The sequence below is a fragment of the Daktulosphaira vitifoliae genome, unplaced genomic scaffold (genome assembly GCF_025091365.1).
Source record: "Daktulosphaira vitifoliae isolate Bord-2020 unplaced genomic scaffold, ASM2509136v1 Scaffold_1, whole genome shotgun sequence".
In the NCBI taxonomy this organism is placed as follows: Eukaryota; Metazoa; Arthropoda; class Insecta; order Hemiptera; family Phylloxeridae; genus Daktulosphaira; species Daktulosphaira vitifoliae.
Window position 1 is genome coordinate 63762264 of NW_026099572.1, and position 26607 is coordinate 63788870.

Below are 26607 nucleotides of genomic sequence, written 5' to 3' on the forward strand. Positions count from 1 at the left end.
TTTGAATTTATGCCTGGTAAGTCAACAATGGATCCAGTATTTTGTGTGAGGCAACTAATAGAAAAATTTAGTGAAAAGAAGAAAAAGCTGTGTATGGTATTTATAGATTTGGAGAAAGCGTATGATAAAGTACCGAGAGACATTTTAAAGTGAGCATTAATGAGAAAAGGAGTCCTGAAAAGGTACATTAATATAATAGAAGATATGTATGATAGCATTTGTACCAGAGTAAAAAGTGTAGGAGGAGTAACAGAAGGTTTTCAGGTAAGAGTAGGAGTGCATCAAGGTTCTGATTTAAGCCCTTATTCTCTATAGTGATGGATGAAATTACTAGAGAAATACAAGGAGAGGTACATGTTGTTTGCTGATGATATAGTGTTAATAGGAGAAAATAGGGAGGAAATTAATCAAAGGCTAGAGGTGTGGAGATCAGCTCTTGAAGAAAAGGGTTTACTTATTCTTATAAGTAAAAGTAAGACAGAGTATATAGAGTACGAGTTTGATAAAGGAGAACACTAGGTAGGTGAAATATGGAGATCAGTGACAATAGTCCAGGACGTGTTTGGAGAGGAGNGGCCAGGACGTGTTTGGAGAGGTGGAAAGTCTCAAGTATTTAAGATTAGTGTGTAAAAGAGCGGTGGTATTGATGAGGATGTATGACACAGGATTAAGTGCGGGTGGTTGATGTGAAGAGAAGCATCTGTTGTCTTATGCGATAAAAGAATTCCAATGAGGCTGAAAGGTAAATTCTATAAGACTGTAATAAGGCCAGCTATGATGTATGGTTCAGATTGTTGTGCGGTTGATAAGAAAGTAGAGCAGAGAATGAATGTAGCAGAGATAAGAATGCTTAGGTGGATGTTTGAAGTGACTAGAGAAGATAGGATAAGAAATGAGCATATAAGAGGAAGTATAGGTGTACGTCAATTGTGGATAAGATGAGAAAAAATAGACTTTGGTCATGTTATGAGAAGAGAAGAATCGGAAGCCTTAAGAATAGTTGTAGAAATGAATGTTGAAGGAAGAAGAGGTAGAGGAAGACCAAAAAAGAGATGAAGAGATGTTATTGAATGCGATATGAAGACAGCTGATGTGAGCGTAGAGGATGTGGGAGAGGAAAAAGAAGAAGATGTTTATACTTTATCCTATTATCTATCTAAAAGAAATTGTTTTTTTTTTAGTGTGCAAAACGAGAACAGTCAGCCAATGGAAAGCAGCAGCAGCAGCAGTAATAATATTGCCAGTTCATAGAATAAGGAACGAGCATATAAGAGAGAGTATAGGTGTAGCGTCAATCATGGATAATATGAGAGACGGTAGACTTAGATGGTTTGTTCATATTATGAGGAGAGAAGAATCTGAAGCTGTAAGAACAGTTATAGAAATGAATGTTGAAGGAAGAAGAGGTAGAGGAAGACCAAAAAAGAGATGGAGGGATGCTATTGAATGCGATATGAGGACAGCTGATGTTAGCGTAGATAATGTGGGAGATCGTGTTAAGTGGAAGTTTGGGATAAGGGTGGCCGACCCCAAGTAGTTGGGATTAAGGCGAGGAAGAAGAAGAAGAAGAGCATAAAGGGCATAATTGAATTATTAGTAATCCAGAGAATCTCTTGAAATTTTACTCGAAATTAAAATAATTTATTTTTTTGATAATACTAATCGATTATTCTTAATGATTTTGAGTATGTTTCGATTACATTAAATACATTTATAACTTATAACCAAATTATTCAATTAAGTATAAGTAAAGAAATATGCATAAGACGTTCTAATAATACTACGTACTAATGTATAATGTATGTATACTATTATTGAAATTTAAAATATTTGAAAACAGTTTGACTTTCAGGTATAACAACAAAAAAGTTTATTATTTTATTTAATCAAAAATTAAATTTTTTTAAGGTGGTAACTTCATGAAAAAATCTCCAACTATTGAGCTAGATAGATATTTAAATGAGACTATAATAAAAAGAAAGTCGGGTCCATTGTTATGGTGGAATAAGAGGAAAATGATGTTTTTTAACTTATTTGATCTTTTATTGTTGAGATTATGTGTTTCTTCAACTTCTTTCTGTGCGAACGGACATTTTCTAAAACGGGATACACAATTACTGAAAGCCGTAATAGACTTACAGTTAATTATTCAGAGATGTTACTATTTTTAAATAGTAATTTTTGATTAAAAATATAATTTTAGAAGACTTTTTTTATGTAGTTAAATAATTTAACATAATTATTGTTATAAATTATTTAAAATTTTAAGAAGAGATTGGAAATATATTTTAAAATAAATATTGTTTTGAAGATATTTTTAATTTTGTAATATATTTATATAATTAAATTCTCAGCTTCGATGCGAAGCTAAAAAAATAGTATGTTATTTAACATATTGGTTAATAAAATGATAGTTTTATACTTTAATAATTGATTATACCTCATATTAACTTGGCCAAAATACGGTTTTTTATTTATTCTGTGGTAAGGTATCTATTTTTTCATTAAAATTTAATATTATGCCTATCAATATTTCTGTATTATTACTTCTAAAAAAAAATTCTTATCTAAACATTTTCCGAAAAGCATTCTCGCCTTTTATAATATTATCTGATGAGTAATTTAGTACCTTCATTGCTACCTGTCACCAAACAAACCAGTATTTATTAATCATGTAAACAGTTGTATCTACGCTGGACGTTAGTAGGTACAGTACCAATAATAAATCAATAAATACTTCTATGTCATTTACATAGATACAACTGTTTATATGATCAATAAATACTGGTTTGTTTGGTGACGGGTAGCAATGAAGGTTCTAAATTACAAAAATGTAAAAGTACCGGTGTACCGAGTATTTTAGAATGGTTACTTTTAAGTAACTTTACCGAAAAGAATGAAAATTCCCACCACTACGCAGTACCATGTAAATGTATACCTGTAATTATACCGATTAAAATATAAATTTCACTAGATAGATTGTAAAACAGCTACTTTACAGATAAAAGCAATAAAATCATTGAAGGCACCAAAGTAAGACATAATCCCAAAGAATACTGAATTTTCTAACTTTTGTAACTCTTTGATAAAAAGACAGCTGATAACTTGGAGGTCAGTAATTGGTTGATTCAGATCCATTGTTATCGAAGACTACCGGGAAAACAGGCGAATTCCGAACCGTCGTTACATCTTGGTTATTCTGTTAAAATTCTTCATCAGAACTTGTTATATTTTCACTCGCAAAGTTTTTGTTATTAGTTTTTAACGTGCGAGTTTTAATCACCTGACGAATCGTTAAGTAATATATTAAATATAGTAACTGATCTAATACTTTTGGTGTAGTTATTATTTTTAACTTCCTCATTAAAGTAAGTAAATAATTTACTATTTTATCATCGGCCATTCGGTTATGGCGGGTACAAATACAACCATGTGCTTTTGCTATTATACAGTTACTACACTCTTTTATTTAGTTAACCCTTGTTCTATTAGTATTACTGTGTTTAATATTTTCTGAGTAATTTGATTAATTTTTTATTAACTATCATTATGTAAAATGTAGTTTAATTTATTGAGACGCTTGAATAAATTTTATTATGATAAGAGGTTAAATAAACAATCGCTTCCTCTGATCTTAAATTAAATGATACATTAAACATTGATTTTAAATGATAAATTATTATTTAGCTAAATGTAGTGTCAGACAATATATTTTTCTTCCTTATATCCTGAAATTAATCTAATATAGTGAGAATAAAATGTGAATTACCTACTTTGATTTTCTTTATTCAAAATATTAGATGATTCAAATTATTTAATTTAAAAGTATATCATTTCAAGGCATATATTTAATAGTAATTTGTATATATGTTTATATTTACTTTATTATATGCAAAATTTATCATTATGAATGATAAGTTTTTAAAATGATCCGTAAGTTGATTCTTTTTCAATTATAGTTTTATTATTCTAAAGAAAAACATTAATCTAATCAAATTTTTAATAGTTTTCAAAACAAATAAATGAAGTATATTTTTAATAAGAGAATTATATAGTAAGCTGATCATCATGATTATTACTTTAATTTCTTATTATTTTTTCTATATTATTTAGAATGATCAAATATTAAATATAATATAATTTTTAGATGTCTACTGAAAATGATGCTGTAGAATCATCATCTTCAAGTTCTGATATGGAACAAGATGATTGTCCTTCACAACTTAAATCTGGTTTTAGAGGTGAAGGAGAAGACATTATACCAGTAAGATTTTTCTGCTGATATGACTAAGATTATATAACAACATTATTAGTTCTTTGGTTTATAGAAAGAAGAGCTTAAATCATTTTTTGATATTTTTATACCATTTAAAAACAAAAATAAATTTGAAGAATGCGGCAAAAGATAAAATTATAAAAATAAAATGCCAAAAATTGACTTTAGCCCTTCTTTACAAGAACCAACAATTTATTAAAATCAATTTTATAATTATAATTAATTTATTACTATTTAAAAAAGATAAATTATAAATTTTAGAACCTACCTCCAGCAGTCAAAAAACGAGTTAAAGCCTTAAAAAAATTATTAGTAGCTCAAACTGCAGTTGACACAAAATTTTATACTGAACTTCATGTCCTAGAGTGCAAGTATCATAAAGAGTATGTCAACTTTTACAATAAGGTAAAAACAATATCTTTTGGTTTATTAATTCATTAAAATTTATGTAAAAAGTTTTTCATTCACAGAGAAGTGAAATTGTTCAAGGTTGTTATGAACCTAATGAAGAAGAGTGTGATTTTCCTTCAGACGAAGAAGAGGATATTAAAGAACTCTCGGCTAACATGGAAGGAAAAGCTAAATTGGAAGAAATTAAACAGTATGCATTAAAACACTAAATTCTAAAAATTAAATTTCTTTTAAATACTAATTTTTTTATTTATAAATTAGGGAAAATGTGGATGATGAAAATATTAAAGGTATTCCAGACTTTTGGTTAACTATTTTAAAAAACACAAGTCTAATTAGTGAAATGATACAACCTCATGATGAACCCATTTTGAGTCATTTGTCTGATATCAAAGTTTATTTGTTAGAAGAACCTATGGTATAAATTTAAAATGTTATTAAAATTATAATTTAACTATTAATTATTTTTCTTTAGGGTTTTGCATTAGAATTTCATTTTACACCAAATGAATGGTTTACTAACACTGTGTTAACTAAAGAATATGAAATGAAATGTGTGCCTGATAAAAATAACCCTTTAAGTTTTGAAGGACCAGAAATATATAAGTGCAAAGTAAAAATTAAAAACCGACATTTCATAAGTTACATATTATTTCAAGGTGACTAATTTTTAGGGATGTACTATTCATTGGAACAAAGGAAAAAATGTTACTGTTAAGGTTGTTAAAAAAAAACAAAAGCACAAAGTTAAGGGTGCTGTTAGATTTGTCAACAAAACTGTTCAAAATGTATCATTTTTCCATTTCTTTAGTCCACCTGCAGGTATAATTAAATTTACTTTATTAATAATTTTAAATGGTTATGATATCGATAATGTCAAATAAGGTTTTAAAAAAATTGATTTTTATTAAGAGAAATAAAAAAATATGTTTTAGAATAATTCGTTATTTTAATTGATTCTAATTAGTGAATTAAGTATGCTTATTTTTATATCTAGCTATATAAAGAAAATGTTTTAATATTATTGTATTATAAACTATGGTATTTTTTAACTATCTTTTAGGTTTGTTCACTAATATTAAATAATTTGTCTTGATTATTAGTTAATATGTCTTTCACCAAAATATTTTATTTAAAAATAGTGTTTAACCTATTTTTTAGTTTTAAATATTTTTTCTGAAAACATTGAAGTTTGATTATTTCTTTTATAAAGATCTCTAATAAATACAAAAATATTTTTATTTATTTAGCACTTATCATAATTAATTATCATTTTAATTAGTTTTTTAACTCTGTGCTAAAATTAAAAAAAACTTAAACAACTACCACTTTGACTAATTGTGCAATTGTGGCTTTAAATTAAGTTAATAGTTAAAAATTAATTATGGCTCTATTTTAAATAGATCATAAATTAATGTGATAGAATTAATTCAATTTTTAAAATAAAGTATTTATTATATAAAAAATCATATTTAAATTGTGATTTTGACATACTTTTAAAAATATATTTAGAAGTAAAAAATGTTTTTCCTATTCTTATTTAAATTCCTATAAATGATTATATTATTTTATAATTTGACTAAGTTTTTTATATTTTTATTGTTTTAGTTCCTGATGATCCCGAAACAGAAGTTGATGAAGAAATTGATAACTTGTTAACTACAGATTTTGAAATTGGGCATTATATACGTGAAAGAATTATCCCAAGAGCGGTTCTTTATTATACTGGTATGATCATTAATTTATTGCCTATGTGATTTTTGTATTATTATGTTAAACTTACATTTCATCTTTATTATGTTAATATTAAGAAATCTACCATATAAAATGTTGCTTTAAGGGGCTTGTGACTCCATGCCTTATGTTAGAGCTTTAAGACACCCAAGTTAAAGTAAAATTTATCTAGTATTAAACTTGTGTTATTGTTACAATATTTTTCTATAAATGCTCAGTTTTGAAGTGAATTAAGTTCAGTAAAAAAAAAACCCAGCACAGGGGGGTCGCGGCACAGTGGTGACGTGGCATAGTTGGATCAAGTATAATGATATCTGACAGTGATTAAAATCACTATCAAAAAAAAACGCTTCGATGCAAATCTTTAGATAGTGTTTAATTTTAAAAAATTGGTGGATTATTCCAAAAGCTTCATAAACTGCTAGTTCCTTATTAATATCCTGATTAAGACAAAGTATGTCGAATAAAAAAGAGATTATTAGAAAATAGTATTTCCCATAAAAAAATTATATTGATCAATACACTTTTCAATAAGTTATAGCATTATAATGTTAAAAATGTAAAAAATAAAATTGAGAATTTTCACACAATAATAGCATTTGGTAGCCATTTTCACCTTGAAGATAAAATAAAGTCCGAAATTTTTTTTTTCCATGATAAAGTATATTACATTAGCTTTAATTTAAGATATATATAAAAGTGTCAGACTTTCCGGAACACTTTCAAAATTTAAGTTGAAAAAGTCAATTTTTTGTGAAAAAGTTGTCATTTTGAATCCCCCCCTGTAGGCAGGTAAAAAGTCAGATTTATAAAAAAAATATACCAAATGATAGGTAAAGACATCATGCATCTACATAAAAAAGAATTATATTGATGCATACATCTTTCAAAAAGTTATAGCATTATAAAGTTAAAAAAAAAACCCAGCACAGGGGGATCGCGTCACAGTGGTGACGTGGCATAGTTGGATCAAGTATAATGATATCTGACAGTGATTAAAATCACTATCAAAAAAAAACGCTTCGATGCAAATCTTTAGATAGTGTTTAATTTTAAAAAATTGGTGGATTATTCCAAAAGCTTCATAAACTGCTAGTTCCTTATTAATATCCTGATTAAGACAAAGTATGTCGAATAAAAAAGAGATTATTAGAAAATAGTATTTCCCATAAAAAAATTATATTGATCAATACACTTTTCAATAAGTTATAGCATTATAATGTTAAAAATGTAAAAAATAAAATTGAGAATTTTCACACAATAATAGCATTTGGTAGCCATTTTCACCTTGAAGATAAAATAAAGTCCGAAATTTTTTTTTTCCATGATAAAGTATATTACATTAGCTTTAATTTAAGATATATATAAAAGTGTCAGACTTTCCGGAACACTTTCAAAATTTAAGTTGAAAAAGTCAATTTTTTGTGAAAAAGTTGTCATTTTGAATCCCCCCCTGTAGGCAGGTAAAAAGTCAGATTTATAAAAAAAATATACCAAATGATAGGTAAAGACATCATGCATCTACAAAAAAAAGAATTATATTGATCCATACATCTTTCGAGAAGTTATAGCATTATAAAGTTAAAAATATAAAAAAGAATTTTTTTACAAAAATCGTATTTTTTTTATTAAGTTTAATGTCTGTTTTCACCATGAAGATAAAATAAAGTCCGAAATTTTTTTTTACCATTATAAAGTATATTACATTAGCTTTAATTTAAGATATATATAAAAGTGTCAGACCTTCCGGAACATTTTCAAAAGTTAAGTTGAAAAAGTTAATTTTTTGTGAAAAAGTTGTCATTTTAAATCCCCCCCTGTGGGCAGGTTAAGTGTCAGATTTACAAAAAAAATATACCAAATGATAGGTAAAGACATCAAGCATCTATATAAAAAAAAATTATATTGATATGTTCATTTTTGAAAAAGTTACGGCAGTTTTTAGTAAAAAAAATTGAAAAAATTTCGAAAATTAGCGATTTTTAAATTTGTAATTTTTTCGGAGGTTTCCCCCATTTACGGGGAACGAGGGAATTTTTTTCAATTTTTGAGGGTAATGTCTTCGACTAGATACGATTTGTGATCTTTTGACGTATCATTGAAAGAAATCGGTTCGGTGAGAGCTGAGAAAAAGTGGTAACAGACACAAAAAAAAAAAAAACAACACATCATAGTAAAACCAATACCTTCTCAGCTTCGCATCGAAGCTAAAATAATAATAACTAGATATTTTTTTCTTTAGACTATTTAAAATTAAAAATACATTTTAAATATAAATTTAAAACAAAAAATATAAATATAAGCCATGAGTAATCATGTCTTATTATAATTCTTTAAACTAACTTAAAAAAAAATGCATACATAAATAAATTTTTTGTACTCGTAATCACAACAAATTGTATTACGTTTAATTATTTTATTAAAGGGGAAGCTTTACTAGAAGAAAATGACTTTGATGAAGATGATGAAGAAGAAGAGTCAGAAAATGATGATGACGACGACGACGATGATGATGAAGATGAATGTACGGGTAATGATCCAGAATATAATCCTCGCCAAGACAAGTTAATAAATAAACAAGTTAACCCTGCAGATTGTAAACAGCAGTAAACCTTATTTTAATGTTAAAAAATGAATAAAACCCGAAAATAAAAAATAAACTTGGAAATCATGTCTACACTTTTTATAGTATATTTAAGTTCCAAATGGTTACTATGTGATCATTCAAATATAATATAAATGCTTATTTTGTGTGTTACTAAAATGTTAAATGCAAATAAAACTATTTTTATATTATCATATTTAATTTTATTGTGTTACAAAACGAATTAAATTAAAGGTTATTTAAATCAATGTTTGTATGGTATCTTAACAGTTATTCACACGAAAACCCAACTATTTTTTTATATAAGATTTATCAGTTATTACTCTTATTCTCTTAAGTCCTTGGTCGGATTAAGATCCTAAATCAAGGTCTGCTTAAGTCCATATAATTTCTACCTTCCATTCTAAAATGAAATATTAACTATAGTATGTTAAAATAACTTTTTCAAGAAAGCATGGAAATTAAAAACAATTTAGTGTCTTTAATATGTGTATATAATATAGTACCAATATGATTGTTATCTCCCAAACTCAGTGTGTAAATGGATGTAGACTTCTATTAGACATTTCTGATGCAGAATATGGCAAACAAATTTTAATAACACTTTTTTGACTTAACTTAGACCACCAAAGCTCTACAAAAAATACTACAAACGCAAAAATGTAACCGCAGACCAAAAAAAGAAAAGCTTCTTTAAGCTGATCAAATTGTAATACTATTCCCTTGATCTTTTCTAAAGGAAGTACCTTGTTTGATCCTAAGTGTACGATCCAGTGATCAATTATTCCAGTTTCGAATAATCTGCTAAGAACATCGTCTATTGATTCGATGAGGTATGAACCGCGGTTGAACATGAATTGAGTAGTATGAGCTCGCAACAAACATCCGGGTAGAAATCTTATTGGTACTTTGACTTTTAGTAATTTTGCTTGTGGGGTCGAATAGTAGTAAATTAACCGTTTTACTTCGAATACAGCTATATCTCTTTCAAGAACCATTCGATCTATGACTTCACTAAAGTTAGTAAGTGGCAACTTTTTTAGTCGTTTCATGAATTTTCGTGATATCATAGAAGTGGCCATAGTGGCGTTGATGATTCGCAATGATTGTGGGCTAGCCATCATTAGTAAATTAGATTCTAAAATTTGATCCATCTCTGTAAACTCTATCCCTAAAAGTGGAACTGTCATAAAGCTGCCCAATGAAGCTTTGTACGCTACACTAATAATCATGCAATACCACAACCAATGGATAATAAATAAGCGTGTGCTACACCATATTGAGTGTAATCTTAACGGTTGGTCAATTGATGTATGAAATACGTAAAAAAATACTGAGCTATTGTATTTTAATTTTTTCAGTTCTTTAAAAAAATGTAATATACCTGCAATAAAATAATATCAAATAATTATGTAATTGTACATATATTATTGTAATTCATTGTTTGGCAGGTGAAATTTTAAAATCAGGATTGTTAAAAATGCTTTTAAAAATTAAAAACTGTTTCAGATATAAGTAAACAGTTAAAAATATCCAATAAAAATGGTACACTGTAAGTTCTAAGCTATAAGCATTTTTTTTTTTTGAAAATAATGGTAGATTTTATAAGTTATACCTTAGGAAATAACAAGAAACGGTATCACAGTTGGATCGCGGCATAGCTGGGACAACTATAGATGATACCTGACAGTGATTAAAATCATTATGATGAGAAATGCTTCGATGCAAAGCTTTAGATAGTGTTTTATTTTAAGATATTACAAAAGCAAAATTAATTCTTAATTCCTTCTAATTAGTAGTTCTTTGATTTAAAAGTATAATATATGATTAAATATATATTAAAGCAATTAAATATAGTATGAGATTGATATTTAATAATCTAGTATTGTAATTATTTCGGAGAATTTATAAAGTAGTTATTACTTTTATGCAAACGTGTATAATAATTATAATTAAAGGGCTTGATACAAAACTTTTCAGAAAATAATTTTTTGTTAATTATGAATTAAAGGTTTTACAAGGAATTTTCATCTGATTCAAAAATATGTTTTTATTATTCAATTTTTCTTACTAATTTTAAATCTATTTTTCTATCACTACTAATTTTTGATATTATTACTAATTACTTAAAACTATAGGATATAACTATCAGGAATATAGTTCTGAATATTTTAATTGTATCATCTATTTAAACATCAAGAGTTACATAGAAATGATTAATAGTTCTATTGAAATGATTTATTACGATATAAATACAAAAAATATAATAAGTGATTTTAACGAAATTTTGACCTTTTTTCATAAATTTTCTGTTTATAGTAATTATATAAGTTTCTAAAAAAAAACCATTTTTGAAATTTTCATAAAATTTTGTATTTAATGATATCAATTTTAAACTTGCAAGTTTAATTTAAAAAAAGTTTAATAGTTCAACGTTTTTAAATTATAAACTTTCATTAAAATCAACTTTAAAGGACCAAAAAATAGGTTAAATATGACATTTTGAATCGAAATTTTGCACTTATTACTTTTAACATACATAAGTCGTTTTTATAAATTAGCAATAATGTCAAAAAAAGAAGCGATGGGAAAAATTAAATTGCAGTTATTCAATCTAAATGAGATAAAAATCAAATGAATTTTGAATTTTTTTCCACTGCAAAAAAAAATTCAAAAAGAACAATATAACGGACGACTTTGAACATCGTAATCGGAGCATGAAAGACTGGTGGGTAACCATCTCGACAATCATACATTTATTTAGACTAGTTCGAAAATTAAAAGTCCTTTCTTTTAACCTAAAAGTCAAAATAAGTTTAAATATATAATCAATTTAAGTTAGATTTATGTAACTTATATAAAAATCGGTGGACTCATTACTATGGAAAACCCTTTTAAGGTATTTTAATATAAATATATTATAGAAATATAAAATCAAATATATAAAATTGAGAATTTTAAAACAAAAATAGCATATTTTTTAATACGGTAACCATTTTCCCCATGAAAATAATATTAAGTTGGACCTTTTTTTTTTTGTCATATTAAAGTATATTACATATGTTTTAATTTAAGATATATAAAAGTATCAGTATTTCCCGAACATTTTCAAAAATTAAGTTGAAAAGGTTTAGATACTATACGCATTTTTAAGTTTTGAACCCCTCCTATAGAAAGGGGAAATAGAACGCTTTAAAAAATAGTATGTCGTATGAAAAAGGTAAATATATAATATTTATCATAAAAAAATTGTATTGATCCATACATTTTTCACAAAATATAAAATAGAGATTTTTGTCACAAAAATATCATATTTTTGAATACCGTATTCAAAATGGCTATATCGTAGCCATTTTCACCATAAATACAAGTCCAGAGATCAAATGTATTTTTTCAAATTACATTATATTATATAAACTTTAATTTAAGATATATATATAAAAGTGTCATTTCATTTTTCAATATATAAATTAAAAAAAAATACATACCAAATGATAGGTAAATACCTAAAATATCTTTAAAAATTTTTTTTTTAAATGTCAAAAATTAGCGATTTTTTAAATTGTAATTTTTGGGGGATTTCCTCCATTTACAAGGAACGAGGGAAATTTTTTCAATTTTTTAAGGATAATGTCTTCGACTAGATACGATTTGTGATCTTTGACATTGTGTTCGTCAAAATCGTTTCAGTGAGAGCTGAGAATAAGTGGTAACAGGCACAAAAAAAAAAACAAACATCTTGGTAAAATTATTACCTTATCGTTTCGCATCAAATCTAAAATTAGGAGAAAGAAATATTAAATAATGAGCCTCTTCAAAAATTTTATTGAATTTTCACCCTATTTAATATATTAAAACATCAATAATTTACTTCATATATGAAGTAAAAGTGTATATTATTTAATATATAGATTTAACATAATTACTGAATATTTTAGAATATCAGTTATTTCACAACTTTTCAAAATTTTTCTAAGTCACTTTTTTATTCTAACTAGTATAAAAAATGATCCCTACAAAATTTAAAACGACTCTAATGGTTGTAATATATGAAAACTTGATCTCAATATTTTTTTAGGATAATCATTAATATTTTTCAAGATAAGTATTAAAAATAAAAAATATATATGGAAAAAATGTGAAAAGATTTGATTTTCTGCTAAGAATTAATACACTTAAAAAAAAATATCAAGCTACTATATAACTGTGACTTAGTTGTAATAAGGGCTGTTAATTTTTTTTTTATTTTGATAAATTAATATATATATTAATTTATTAAATATATACTACTAAATTAGCATTCAACACAAGACCAGAACTTAATTGAGTGTCCGAAACGGAACAATTCCAAGCCAAAAATTTAAATAAATATACTCAGACATTTTGTACAGTTTCAATTAGACAAATTGAGGACCTAATTTTTTTTTTATCACATTAATTAAAAGAAGTAAATGATGATAAACAATTATGTGCTGACTCAGCAAATTTATGTATAATGCAAAATGAAATTTAAGGTAAAAAAAAAATTCAATTTTATGTAATGTAATGTTCGATATCGGTCATTGCATAATATAATGAATCTTAGCGATTTAAAAACGTTGATTATAACAGTGGTGTATTAAGGGTTTTAACGTTAAAAACAATTAATCACATTCGTTAAAATTAAGAATTTAAAAAATTATATTTCTCATATTTACCAGATACTAAAATGAAAATCATTGCAATGAAAGACCAGCTAATTCTATCAAATTCGTAGACATAGTTAGTCCATAGTGGCGGCATCGGACCCGCTCTGTAAGGAATAGCCCAACCAAAGCAATCAATGCTGGTCGTTCTTGCTAATTCGATATTATTGTTATTATTGTATGCATATGTAAACCAACCAAATGCTAAATCAACATCATCATTTTGTAACGTTGACGTAATATTATCTAACATTTCAGCACTATTAAACCAGTTGAATGGCTCATTCGACTTGTTAGTGGTTAGAATGATGAAGGGTGTAAAGTTCATATGCTTAGCTACGATTTCTAATACCTTAATTCCAGCGCCTTCAATTGACCTCTGATATCCATCGTTGTGCACTATACTGTCCGGGGGATGTTCGTTTCCAAAACATTTTAAATGGCATCCATGCATATTAGATGTTTTTACTTTGAAAGAAAACAAGTCATTATCAGATTGAAATGAATTATTTATCCATTGATCCAATAAATATGGCCGACCAAGTTTGTTACACCCATATTCTGAATATGGTTTATAGGTATATACGTTGACGATTAGGTGTTCATTTAACACTAATGTGATTATATTAATATGCTTACCATTTGTCCAAAAATGACGCAATAGTTTTCTTATATTGCTCATTTGAGGAGCCTTTGTTTTCCATAGGGCAATAAAGAAGCTCTTCGGAGTAACGTTGATTAATTGTGAATGAATTTCATCTTCGGCGAAAAACACATATACATTTTTTGATTTATTATTAGCTAGCAAAAAAGGCATAAGAATTTTAGGGCTTTGAACAGATTTAGAAAATAAATCTAGCATATTATCTGGATAAGTATTTTTGTTGAAATACATATAAGTCGTGTGTCTATCAAAATATGTGCGCGTTATATTCAATAAACAATCGAAAAGAAATTTAAAGGAATCATCTTGCGATATTGAGAGATTGTTTATTCCTAAAGAACCTAATAAGCTGTAAGAAATAAAAAATAATTGCACATGTGATATCTTCATTATTAATTTTAAGAAAAGTTTGAATGAATGAAAACATAAAAGTTATGAAGCAAATAGCGCACTATATTAATTAAAAATCGTGTACTTAAAAAATAAAATATGTTCAAGTGTTTTGAAGTACGATTAAGTCAATGGTGAAATATTTAATTACTAATGAAGGTTCATAAAAATATTAATCAAACCATTAAAATAATTACAATAAATGTAAAGAAATCTTAAGTTCGTTTAATTATTTTCTTATAACAAAAATCATTATGTATTATCACGTTAACATTTACCATTTTTTTCAGAAAAAGCCGCTCATTGTATTTTCGGTTACGGTTAACCGCTAAAAATTGGATATTATTAAAATAGCACTTTAGATTAATTATTTTCAATTTTTAAAAACCCAACACAGTGGGACCGTAGCATAGTTGAGACTTGTAAAGATGATATCTGACAGTGATTAAAATGACTATCATAAGAAACACTTTGATGCAAATCTGTAGATAGTGTTTAATCTTAAGATATTGGTAGATTATTACAAAAGCAAAATTAACACCTATTTCATTCATTATTCCTAATTAGTAGTTCTATAATTTATAAGTATAATATATAAATAAATACTTATTATAGTAATTAAATTTAGTATAAAATTTATGCTCAATAATTTAATATTGTTATTTTTATGAAAAAAAATTAATGGGATTGACACAATACTTTTCAAAAAAAAAAGTTTGTTACTTATGTATAAATACAACTTTTTATCTGATAAAGAGAAATTTTTTTTTAATTTTTAAAGGTAATATCTTTATCTAGATACTAGTTGTAATTATACGGCGTATCGTTAAAAAAATGCGACAATGAAATGTATTACCTTTTCAGCTTTGAATAGAAGCTAAAAGCTTTATAAAAGGTTTTTAGATTTGATATCAGTTTACACCTTTGTTCAAAGGTTAATTTTTTTTTTCAATACTGAGTAATCTTTAATAAAGATATATTTTAAGGGGTCAGAAGTTTATTAGAACATTTTTAAAAGAAGGCTGGTTAATAGTTAGATATTTAATAAATATATACTTAAAAAAAGGAATTCTTAAGGTATTTATCAACAAATTTTTTCAAGGTTATCAGTTTTTGTTAAAAAAAAACCAATTCTTTGTTGAATTTTGGTCAATAGTTTTGAAAATTTTGAATTACCTCTAACAGATTACATTTATTTTTTTTAAGACCCACCGGTAAACAATATTTGATTAAAAAATCGAGTTTTAACTGGTTTTCAAGCCCTGCTATTTTAACATTTTTATTTTACAAAATTAGAAAGTATTTTATTAGTAATAATAAAAGAAAAATTGTTATTATAAGTTAACATTATGACAATAATTCCAACTATAATGAGTTACACACAGCTTTTATATAAACAGACATTACAAAAAATTGCATTATAATATTTTTTAATTGCACAATAATCTCATTGTAACTCTTTTGCTAGCATTTTAATAAAACATTTTCTATTTAAATATATTAACTTTGCTCATAAGAATTTATTAATCCTCTATTATATAAACAAAATTGATTACTTTAAAAATTATTTGGTTCAATTTCAAGAAAAAAATTTTAATTAAAAAAAAAATGGTTATTTTATATTTTAATATATTAATTTTACTTTCAATACATAATACTGTCATGATGAATTATTGTTTAAATTTTATAAAAGATAACTAATATTATGTTGTAATAGTTATATTTAATTATATTTATTGTAATAAACATAAAATAATAATAATTATAAATAGATTTTAAATAAAAATGTGTACATTTTCTAAAGAAAATAATACAAGTTTGTAAAGAATGTAAGATTATTTAGTTTTTAAAAGTTCACTGGTATGCAATACAATTTCATGAAGAAAATTTGAAAACTTAAAATATTACACCTTATCAAAAGCACCAAAATTTAGCTTAATAACACAAAAATTAATCATATTTAATTACACACAAAAATACACTTTATATAAAATATATATCATAAAAGAGTTTATTTTATGCATTAATAGTTGTATATACATATTAACTTTTGTTTCTACAAAAATAACAATTAATTGTCATAAAAAATAGTGTTTTTTTTTAATAAAAAATTCAACTTATTAATAAAAGTCACGTGAATCATTTTACTTATATAAATTAATAATACAAATTTTATTATTGTTAATTTATTTGATTTAAGAAACAGATGAAATAGCATTGTGAGGTGATCCCATTGCACATAAAACTTTATCAAGCCACTGAAGTGGCCCATTTAAATGTATTTCTATCCAACATGGTGTACTAGTAACATCTTGTCTATGATATTCTGCACCCCAGCCTTTTACAAAAGACATTCTAAAAAAATAAAATCAATTAATTTTTTAATAAAAAAAATAAAAGAAAGAAATATGTTACCTGATTGTACACATTTTAGTCAACTCAAATACAGCTTCATAACCAGAATTTACAGATTCTGTAAGCAATGTAGCAAATTGTTGGTTATTAAAAATACGTAATGAACAACCAGCAGGAATTTTACAAACAGTTAATGGATGAAAATTATGATGATGATTGCAATTACGGGATTGTACAAAAACAGCCGAATCTGATAAGCATTCAGCATATACTTCTCCTCCAATATAATGCAATTGAATACCTAGATTACAGTGTATTAAAATTAGAAAAATTGATATAAAAGTTTAACTATTATGCTATAAAATAATAAAAATAGTACATTATAATCTTAATACAAATGAATGATCTTAAAGTTAATAATCAAACAGAATATGTCTTGTTTAATACGCTCGTAAAAGTAGAAGAATTTTCAAGACCTTAATTAAACATTGAATTCTCAAGAGCTTTAAAAAATGTTTATTTGATACATATTTTTTTCGGTCCATTAAGGAGTGAGTGTGGCTTCTCCCTAAGAGTAAGTTTCTTAACAATGTGTACCCTAAGATAAGTGGTTAGTACATTGCCAGAGAGAGGGATGGCAACTTCAATCACTTAATTGATTTTTCATTCAGCAATGCAGGTGCCCATGACAGAGTCTTGAATATAAGACAATGCACATCAGGCATTACTTCGTTACAGACTTGGTCAGATCCTTCCAATATTAGATATATATTTTATTTAAAAAATTACCTCTTCCAATATGTCTCCGTGTGTTTTCAATTGTTTGGTTTCTATTAACATTGGAAAGTTGACCAAGACAAAATCTGTTTAAATTATTACTAGGATTTGTAAATCCATCAACAACAACAACTGGGGACTGACAATGAAACAGTTCACCAACTCTACTATTAAGTTCATAATAGGCTATACTGGCCCAACTTGCCTGTTCCTAAATATTTCAAAAACAATCATTTTCATTTAATCAATTAAAAAATATTAACTAACATGTGATAAATTAACATACCTGATACATCACTTGAGTTCCTGAGACAGGACTCATAGCTTTTTCATCTGGTCTAGGTGAGCCACCAATTTCTAAACATTTTCAATTTACAAAAATAAAATAACATTAAAACTTACTTTTTAATAAGTTTATATATTAAAAAGTATTACCTGATAAAGCACTACTTTGAAAAGGGCTGTTTGGTGGAGGACTCGATGAAGGAGAATTTGGACTTTGGTTATAGTTATTATATTGAAGATTTTCAGGCATTTGGCGAAACATCATGGGAGGTAGCTGACTTTGCCTAGGTACCAATACAGGTGGCAAGACTAAAATAATAAAAATGTTGAATTTTAAAAAGAAGACATTTACAACTATTTAATCAAAAATATCAAAATAGTTTTTATCAATAAAAAAAAAAAAAAAACTAAAGCACATTAATTGATAATTGGTCAGTTTAAAATTTCAGTAATTATAGTTGCCAAACAAATAGTTCTAAAAAATCTTACCACATTAAAACTAAAAATATTAAAAATAAAATCATAAATTACTACTATAGGATTATAACATTAAGTAAACCACGAGACTATAATTCTCCAATACATTGACTAACTATTTAAAAGCTAATTTTTTAGTCTGCCTTGAAATATGTAGCTATTTAATCAAAAACAGAATACCATCAAAAAGCACTATTCATAGCTGCATTTACTATCATATTTAAATTTTACAAATTATTATTATGAATTAAGAGTAAAATATTATAATAAAGTAGTATAATATTGATAAAAATAACTATAGAAAGTTTAAGAAATTTGGGAATATAGATAGAATTTTTTGATAAATATGTACAAAAAGTACAATGATGCAATTGGAATTATATAACTTACCAGGGCTCTCAACTCTCTTATAATGATAAGGGTTAATGCAAACATCCTTTTGTTTATTTTGTGTAGAAAAAGGAAATTGACAATGATCTAATGGTTTGAGTTCATGATGTGTTTGGAGATCAGGCCATCGCCATACACGACAATAAATAACATGTGGTAAGCTTTTACGATGAGAAACCTGTTAATAGTCAACCAACATGTTATTTGATATATTATATATACAATTATATATTATAATTATACTTTAAGTCAAAACTTCTGTACCTGTAACCGGCCATCTAGACTTCTAGGGATAGTAACACATTTGCTAGGCTGCCCTGGGCAGCTTAATGCCTTTTCCAGTTCTTCTATGGCACCTTTGGTTTTTTTCAGTTTCTTGACAAGGGCATCAACTGCTTTTTCTGCCCACTTTTCTTCTTCATCGCCTTGTTTCCATCCTAATAATTTTTTAACGGCGGGGCTAGTAAAAGAAAACAAACTGTTTATTGACGAAATAGTAGACGATGAACGACCAGAATCGAACTCGTCCACTTCCATAGCTAATGAGAATCAATAACTATGAAACAACTTCTAAGAAATAACAGTTACACTCAATATTACTCGAGTAAAACAAATTATTTCGAATATAATCAAAGAATGTTAATAACTAATATCAATTTTGAAGCACTTGATTGTTTACATAAATGTGAACCACGGGGAGAAAGAAATAGAACGCGCATCACAGATTACAATTGAACAACCGACGACGGTCAACGGAAGACGGCGACAATTTAATTCTTTCACGGATATTTTATGTAATTGTCAAGAGTATATCTAAGCAGAAGAATCACGGCAACGTTGTTTACAGAAAACACTCATTTGTCATGCTCACGACAATGTGTGCAGCGTTGCCAAATTAAACAATTTAGCAGGTGTAGTGTGGACCACTACGTATTATCACATAACTCTACAATATCACCCGCCGAAAATTGTTTCATAATTTTTGTAGCTATCCACCTCTATCCTAAAAGATAAATCTTAAGGTAATAAATTCATCGAATTGTTTTTTCAACAACGAATTTTTATTAGTTTCTTTTATTATTTTCAATTTTTTTTATAATTTTAAGAATTAGAATACTTCAGGAATTTAGATTGCTTTTGATAAAAGTAAAATTAAATTTTAAATATTTTGTATTAAATTTACAAACAATTTTTAAAATTGTTTGAAAAAGAGTTGTTTGTTACTGTAAAATAATAAAATATTAATCATAACTTAGTGGTAATAACTATAGGTTCTCATGGTCAATTTTAATCGAAATCATAATATATATTATTTCGAAGTGTTAATTTTATTTTTTTCTTACACATATGGTTAGTTGTCATCGAGGTTTATTGTAACTACAAAATAAAATACAACTCAAATAAATACATAACTAAGGCTAAAATATTTTACAAGTAACACCCGCATTACCAACATTAACTGGGCACAGCACATTCATAGTGGCGCCAAGAGCCTGTTGTGAATGTCTACAAGCGGATGAAAGCGTGTAACAATAACATTATAGTGGTCCTGAAATTTGAACCATTTGATGTTATTAGGTAGTCAATAAAACGAATTTTTGGCGTCTTCGTCAATTATTGAAACTCATACTAACTGAAAAGATAAAATTATAAATATAATGCATTACATATTTAATTTTTGTTTAAAAATAACTAAATTATAAATTAATCATTTGAAAATTAAAAAACAAGATTAATTTTACTATTTAAATAAGATAAGACAGGCGTATTTAATAAGGGGGTGTTAGGAGGTAATGACACTTCCCTTAAACAAGTGTTATTTTTAGTTTTGACGATTATTTTTCAATTTTTAAAGGTTCTCATTAAATGATGAAGCAGTAATTAAAATAAAAAGTTGTTTATTCTATAAATTAACTAGATAAATTAATTAAATATATTTTCATTATAAACTAGAAGAATCTGATGCGAATCCAGAAAAAATGTTTAATACATTTAATCGTGAGACGCAATTTTTTTTTTTTTTTTGAGACTCCAAATTTAGGGACAAAATATCTAAAAAAAAATTATTTATATATTTAATACAATATAGTAGTATTATTTTCAACCTAAAAAATGATTAATATTTCTTTTTACTTTTAGAGGTAATATACCCATAACCCTTGGGTCTGACCTTAGCTAGAATATTAAACTATTATACAACAAAAGTTGATCACTCCTGGTTAATATTATTTATTATTATTATATCTTAGCTTCAATTAAAAAAGAATAAGGTACTTGTATGTATACATATTGTAGCAGCGCTTTTGAAAAAATACTGCTTACACCACTAAAATAAGATTTTACTAAAAAAGATCTACCTTACTTAAATTAAATCTTAAAAGGATACTATAACCTAATGATTGTTCCAGTTAGGTGCTGTTTTTATTATACTTATGGTGCCGAGATCAGTAAAATATGACGGTTCGTTTGGTTTTTATTTTTATAATTTACCCACCACCCAAAAATTAAATAATAGTTTTTTGTTATTGTCAAATTTTTTTTTTAGCTCAAAAATTAATCTTAAATTTTATTATAACAACAGTAAATTATGTCAACTTAAAATAGTATTTAAGATGTTTTAAAAATTTAATCAAGTCGTATTCCAACAAATAATGATAAAATAGACTGTTTTTAAAATTTTGAACTTAAGTGAATAAAGAATATTAAGACTTATTGGCATAATTACAGAAAAGATATGAGTGTCATATGACCCTTATGTTCTGAACATAGTATACTTGTCTATGGTTCCGAAAATACTGATATAGCAATAATTTTTGAAACAACCACAGTGGTAGGAGATGCGAGGTCCCTGTTATTTCATGAATGTTATTACATTAAGTTTGGACGCCCCAAACAAACGCATTTCTCAATAATTTTATACTTTAAAAATAATTAATATGAGTTTGATAGTAGTTTAAACTAATTGTGTAGTGGAATTTTCATTATTTAATTAATGTAAGGTTTAAAACAATAATTTAGTGTGAATTATTCATGTTATGATGAAGCCTTCGATTTCTGAACCAAACTCGGGTATTTAGTTAGATTTAAAATTGAGAAAAATTATCGGACAAAAAAAAACACGAAGAATTTTTTATTTAGTAAAGGGATACTTTTAACTGTATTAGCACAAAATACTACTAGTATTTGTAACATTCCAAAATAACTTGCACTGGCTAAAGATGTTATCACACAAATTATTAATAATTCTATCATATTAAATAGTTATCTATAGTCTGGTGAGATAAAGTCATAATTTCTAAGATTTTAGAGTAAAAACTGTTATAAAACATAAATTCATAGTTATTTTATATTTTATTTCTTCAGGTTGTTTTAGTTTATAAATTTATAAATAACTTTCTATGATTGTTGTCCCATGTATTTAGTTTTTAGATGGACCCTTCAGAAGTACAAATTTTTAAATCTATGTCTATGGTAAGTTATAACCACAGACATATATACATTGAATTGATTATAGTTTTACTATAATTATGTTTTTAAAAATGTATTGTTTTCTACAACATTATTTTTTAATTAAGGTGAATAAACGAATTGAAAATTTCATGAAAAGAAAACGCGAAGAAAGTGATGATAGAAATGTTAGACTATATTACAATTATAATCAAGACGATTCTTCTGCAAGAACTAGTTCTTCTGTGGCAGCTAAACGCCTAAAGGGATCTGAATGTTATGTGAAATGTATGTTTATACCATTATGTCTTTAAAAATGATCATATTTTTCCTCTATTTTTCATACTTTTTTATTTTTAGTTCATAATTTTTATTATTGATAAGTCGGTTTGAATTTTAATGTTTTATGACTGAAAATTCAATACCGTGTTTATTAAGTTGTTATAGTATGAAAGATAGTTGCTAGAATGTAACTGAAATAATGAAATAAATTGGGTTTTGTATATCAATTTTATAGTAAGCAGGGTTTACAATGAATCAGGACCTCAGTGCAATGGAGGTCTAGACCCGGCTAGTAATACTGGTTATGAAATTTCAAAACAACTAGAACTCAATTCAAAATCTGATATCTATGAAAGAATTACAAATCTAGAATCTTGTATGAATATTAAACCATTAGATAAAAATTTTTATGAAAGACTAAAAATAATTGAGGAAAGAGTTTTGCTCCTTGAGAGTATCTTGGGCAATAAAAAAGGTTTATTAGATATCAAGGTTTTTGATGAACAAGCTGAACCATTAGATCAATTATTGAATGATAAAAATGTAAGTAATAGTTTTTTTATTTGAAAGTATGAATGACAATGATCATTAACAAAAAAGTTCTAAGCATATTTATATAAATGTGACTAATTATAAACATAATATATTTGAATTTCATATAAAATGATTAATAAAAAATCAATTTTTGTTTCAATGCATTTTAGTTTATTAGCATAATAATAATTTTTTATCTACATATAAGTAAACTATGAATAAAGTGCATTATTTAGTTTTAAATTATATTATAATATTTGGGTGACTGGGCACATTTAAATGGGAGGTAAATTTTAATTACCTTCCAAACTTAAAATTAAGTTCACATAAAAAACCTCAAATGTTGGGTATAGTATGGCTAGTCTTCTTTACTTTACTTGAACATAATAAATACAACTAGTACTATTAATCAATACAAATTTACATTCAAATGTGCCCCAGTCTCCTCTATTATGATTATATAAAAAGTATTTAATAGAATATTTACATTATAGGATGAATCTATTTATAATTCTATAAATGAGAATCAAAAAAATGAAGTAATAATAAATACTGTTAATTTAACTAGTTTAGTACAAAAAAAACAAGTAAGTATTATTTATTTCACAAAATATATATTGAGTGTTATAGTACTAACTGACAACACTTATAACTTTTGATACAATTATCATTTTATTAACATTTTTTTAAAATAATTATTGTCATTACTAAAACACTGTGCATTATAATAATTTAAATAATCAATTTAATTTTTAAAATTATATTTACAGAAATACAGCGCAAGTGATATAGAAAGATTCATTAATCAATTAAAAGGAAAAGAAGAAAACTAATTTTAAATATTAATTTAAGTTAAAAAAAGTTCAAGCTTAACACAAATTCAATTTTTTTATGAATCATCATGATTATTTTTTTTAATATATGTCTATTACTGAAAAAGATCTTAAAAAAATTGTATCAACTTAAAAATTAAAAATATTATTAAAATAAATAAATAAAATAGATGTATAACTTTTAAAAATTATTTTGGAAAAATTTTGAATATAACTATGAATGGTGCTACAAATATTTTTTCTTAATAAATTACTGAAAAAAAATAATATTATGGGTATTTACCACAGAAATACTTCCAAGTATTTGAACAAACAGAAAATTATTTGGGAAAAAATATATACTAAAAAAAAAAAAAATACCAAAAATGTAATTGCTAAGCAAAAATAAAAGATAAAGCTATCATAATTTAATAAATAAAAACTGAATGCAGGTTTAATGGAATATGCTTTGTGAATTTCTTGTACTCTCTACCTAAAATAGGTTTATACATGTTTTTACTAACTTTGATCTCAATCTATATGCACACCTATGGAGTTAATAGTTACCACAAAATATTTAAATTAGGCAACAAATCTAGGGCTTATTAGCTAAAAAAAATGTTTGGCAATCATAAAGAAATCATGTTATCTTTCCTCTAACTGAATCTTTTAATGCATTATGTAGAAATTAGTTACAGTTAGGTGAAGCTTAATACAGTGGCATAACCAGAGGGATGATTGGGGATTCCCTAACAAAATCCCTCTAGGATAATAAGTGATATTTGAATTTTTTGTCAAGATAATCTTTTAGCTTCGATGCGAAGCTGAAAAGGTATATTTACTAAGATGTGTAATTTACTAACACTTTTATATATCTTAAATTAAAGCTTATATAATAAATATTATATACTTATTATCTTAGAGGGATTTATAGCTTATATATATACTTATATAATATAATATATATATATATATGTATATATAAAATTCATACTATATTTAATTGCTATATTAAATAGTTATTCATATATTACACTTATACTTGTACTTCTAATACTTGTAATCAGGATATAAATAAGGAAATAGAAGATCATGTTGTTTTTGGGATAATCTACCTTTTTTTTTAATTAATCACTGTCAGATTAAATCTATAATGGACCTAACTATGCTACGTCTCCACTGTGCTATTTTTTTTATGCTTATTAGAATTTAACCCATATAATGCAGAGTAAAAAAATATTTGCAATTATTTTCTAATTCCGCTTGGAATTACTGTCTGAATACATTTTTTTAGTGTTTAAATAACAAATAATATATTTGATATCCTATTTAAAATCTTCTTAAAAATATGTTTTTAGTAAAAATTAGGTTATTCAATAAATTTTGTTGAAGAGGAATTTCTACAGTCCTAATAACTATACCATTTTAAATTATACCTCAATGACATTTAGTGATTTTATGTCTGACATATTTCAAAAGAACACATTTTATTTTGATACATATAAACTAACGTTGGGAACGAACATATAAAAGCGATTATAGGTGTAGCATCAATCAGTAGAGCACCTTTGCCACGAACTGATGATGCTCCGACATTTGACAAAGTAATAATTGTTACGAACATCTGGTACTCCGACCAACTGATTCATAGGTTACCAAAATTATGACGGATTTTACTCCGACATTAAATTTAAAAAATGAGATAGTAAAAACTCCGACATTATCGATAGTTTGATTATGCTCGAAAGTTATATTATATTTCGATTGCATTGTTAGTAATAGGGCGCATTGATCGAATATGTTGCAACGTCAGGGTCACGTGGCTACAGAAACACTACATTATTAAATTAATTATATTATTATTAATAATATTGTAAAATTTAAATTAAAATGCTCTATTCAATTAGCATTTATTTGCTACTATAGTTATTATACAATAATATACATTTTGCTTATTATTTTCTGGTACAATTTCTCACATTTGACATATGTTATTAATACTCGAATGATAATAGTCATTCATTAAGTAACATAAAATTAATAGTGTTTAATACAAATGTACATTTTTGAAAAAGTTTTCTCTATTGTTAGAATATATATTTATCTTTGAGAATTTTATTTTTTAATTATCCAATAATNTCAATCAAATATTTATCTTTGAGAATTTTATTTTTTAATTATCCAATAATTACAAAATATTTTCATCAAATCAAAAAACTGTTTTTTCAGTCGATCCACAAAATTTTATCTAACAGTAACTTATTTTTTAACATCTAAGAGATCCATTTGAAAACTAATTTTTCTATAACAAATATGTGCTGTAAAAATTGTCTTGTGCAATTTTATTAGTGATTAATTCCTAAGTGTGTAATATTAAAAAATAATAACTAATATAACACATAAAATTGTTTGTACAATATAAAATCATTCTTGGGGATGTCTGGATTTTTTCCTGTGCTGCATTAGGATATCTAAGTATAAAA

At 25.7% G+C, this 26607-nt stretch overlaps 4 protein-coding genes across 4 annotated transcripts in view; 2 read left to right on the forward strand and 2 right to left on the reverse strand.

Annotated features, from left to right (window-relative positions):
• LOC126894978 (stromal interaction molecule 2-like) overlaps positions 1-9222 on the forward strand; it is a 32972-nt gene extending 23750 nt beyond the window's left edge. Inside the window, exons 14-22 of the mRNA XM_050666390.1 lie at positions 3333-3368; positions 4148-4264; positions 4538-4681; positions 4747-4877; positions 4949-5105; positions 5163-5300; positions 5362-5509; positions 6296-6415; positions 8847-9222. Of these exons, the coding sequence (XP_050522347.1) occupies positions 3333-3368; positions 4148-4264; positions 4538-4681; positions 4747-4877; positions 4949-5105; positions 5163-5300; positions 5362-5509; positions 6296-6415; positions 8847-9031 (1176 nt within the window). The 3' untranslated portion in view covers positions 9032-9222. The remainder of the gene's footprint in view (positions 1-3332; positions 3369-4147; positions 4265-4537; positions 4682-4746; positions 4878-4948; positions 5106-5162; positions 5301-5361; positions 5510-6295; positions 6416-8846) is intronic.
• Positions 9223-9402: 180 nt separating this feature from the next.
• On the reverse strand, positions 9403-14666 carry LOC126896598 (uncharacterized). The gene is made up of 3 exons (XM_050669530.1): positions 14351-14666; positions 13724-14272; positions 9403-10410 (listed from the first exon to the last, which is right to left on the reverse strand). Exons 1-3 carry the CDS (start codon positions 14604-14606, stop codon positions 9557-9559), a joined length of 1659 nt encoding a protein of 552 aa, XP_050525487.1. The 5' UTR covers positions 14607-14666; the 3' UTR covers positions 9403-9556.
• Positions 14667-16701: 2035 nt separating this feature from the next.
• Positions 16702-19888, reverse strand: LOC126896602 (protein mothers against dpp). Its single transcript, XM_050669538.1, has 7 exons — positions 19314-19888; positions 19050-19227; positions 18333-18491; positions 18184-18254; positions 17910-18108; positions 17181-17421; positions 16702-17120 (listed from the first exon to the last, which is right to left on the reverse strand). The coding sequence occupies exons 1-7, from the start codon at positions 19584-19586 to the stop codon at positions 16961-16963; spliced, it is 1281 nt and encodes a 426-aa protein (XP_050525495.1). The 5' UTR covers positions 19587-19888; the 3' UTR covers positions 16702-16960.
• A 1964-nt stretch (positions 19889-21852) lies between these two features.
• On the forward strand, positions 21853-24511 carry LOC126896617 (uncharacterized). The gene is made up of 5 exons (XM_050669558.1): positions 21853-22520; positions 22625-22784; positions 23014-23321; positions 23807-23899; positions 24083-24511. The coding sequence occupies exons 1-5, from the start codon at positions 22479-22481 to the stop codon at positions 24143-24145; spliced, it is 666 nt and encodes a 221-aa protein (XP_050525515.1). The 5' UTR covers positions 21853-22478; the 3' UTR covers positions 24146-24511.
• Positions 24512-26607: the final 2096 nt, after the last annotated feature.

What these genes read in the sequence shown, in the direction of transcription:
- LOC126896598 (XM_050669530.1), bottom strand. Translation starts at nt 14,606, where the DNA reads ATGTATTTCAACAAAAATACTTATCCAGATAATATGCTAGATTTATTT. An exon ending in GCGTCATTTTTGGACAAATG is followed by an intron (nt 14,273 to 14,350) that starts GTAAGCATATTA and finishes AACCATATTCAG; the next exon opens with AATATGGGTGTAACAAACTT. An exon ending in GATTTTCATTTTAGTATCTG is followed by an intron (nt 10,411 to 13,723) that starts GTAAATATGAGA and finishes ATTTTATTGCAG; the next exon opens with GTATATTACATTTTTTTAAA.
- LOC126896602 (XM_050669538.1), bottom strand. Translation starts at nt 19,586, where the DNA reads ATGGAAGTGGACGAGTTCGATTCTGGTCGTTCATCGTCTACTATTTCG. An exon ending in TCAAAGTAGTGCTTTATCAG is followed by an intron (nt 18,255 to 18,332) that starts GTAATACTTTTT and finishes GAAAATGTTTAG; the next exon opens with AAATTGGTGGCTCACCTAGA. An exon ending in ACTAAAATGTGTACAATCAG is followed by an intron (nt 17,121 to 17,180) that starts GTAACATATTTC and finishes TTATTTTTTTAG; the next exon opens with AATGTCTTTTGTAAAAGGCT.
- LOC126896617 (XM_050669558.1), top strand. Translation starts at nt 22,479, where the DNA reads ATGGACCCTTCAGAAGTACAAATTTTTAAATCTATGTCTATG. An exon ending in ATCTGAATGTTATGTGAAAT is followed by an intron (nt 22,785 to 23,013) that starts GTATGTTTATAC and finishes TCAATTTTATAG; the next exon opens with TAAGCAGGGTTTACAATGAA. An exon ending in AATTATTGAATGATAAAAAT is followed by an intron (nt 23,322 to 23,806) that starts GTAAGTAATAGT and finishes TTTACATTATAG; the next exon opens with GATGAATCTATTTATAATTC.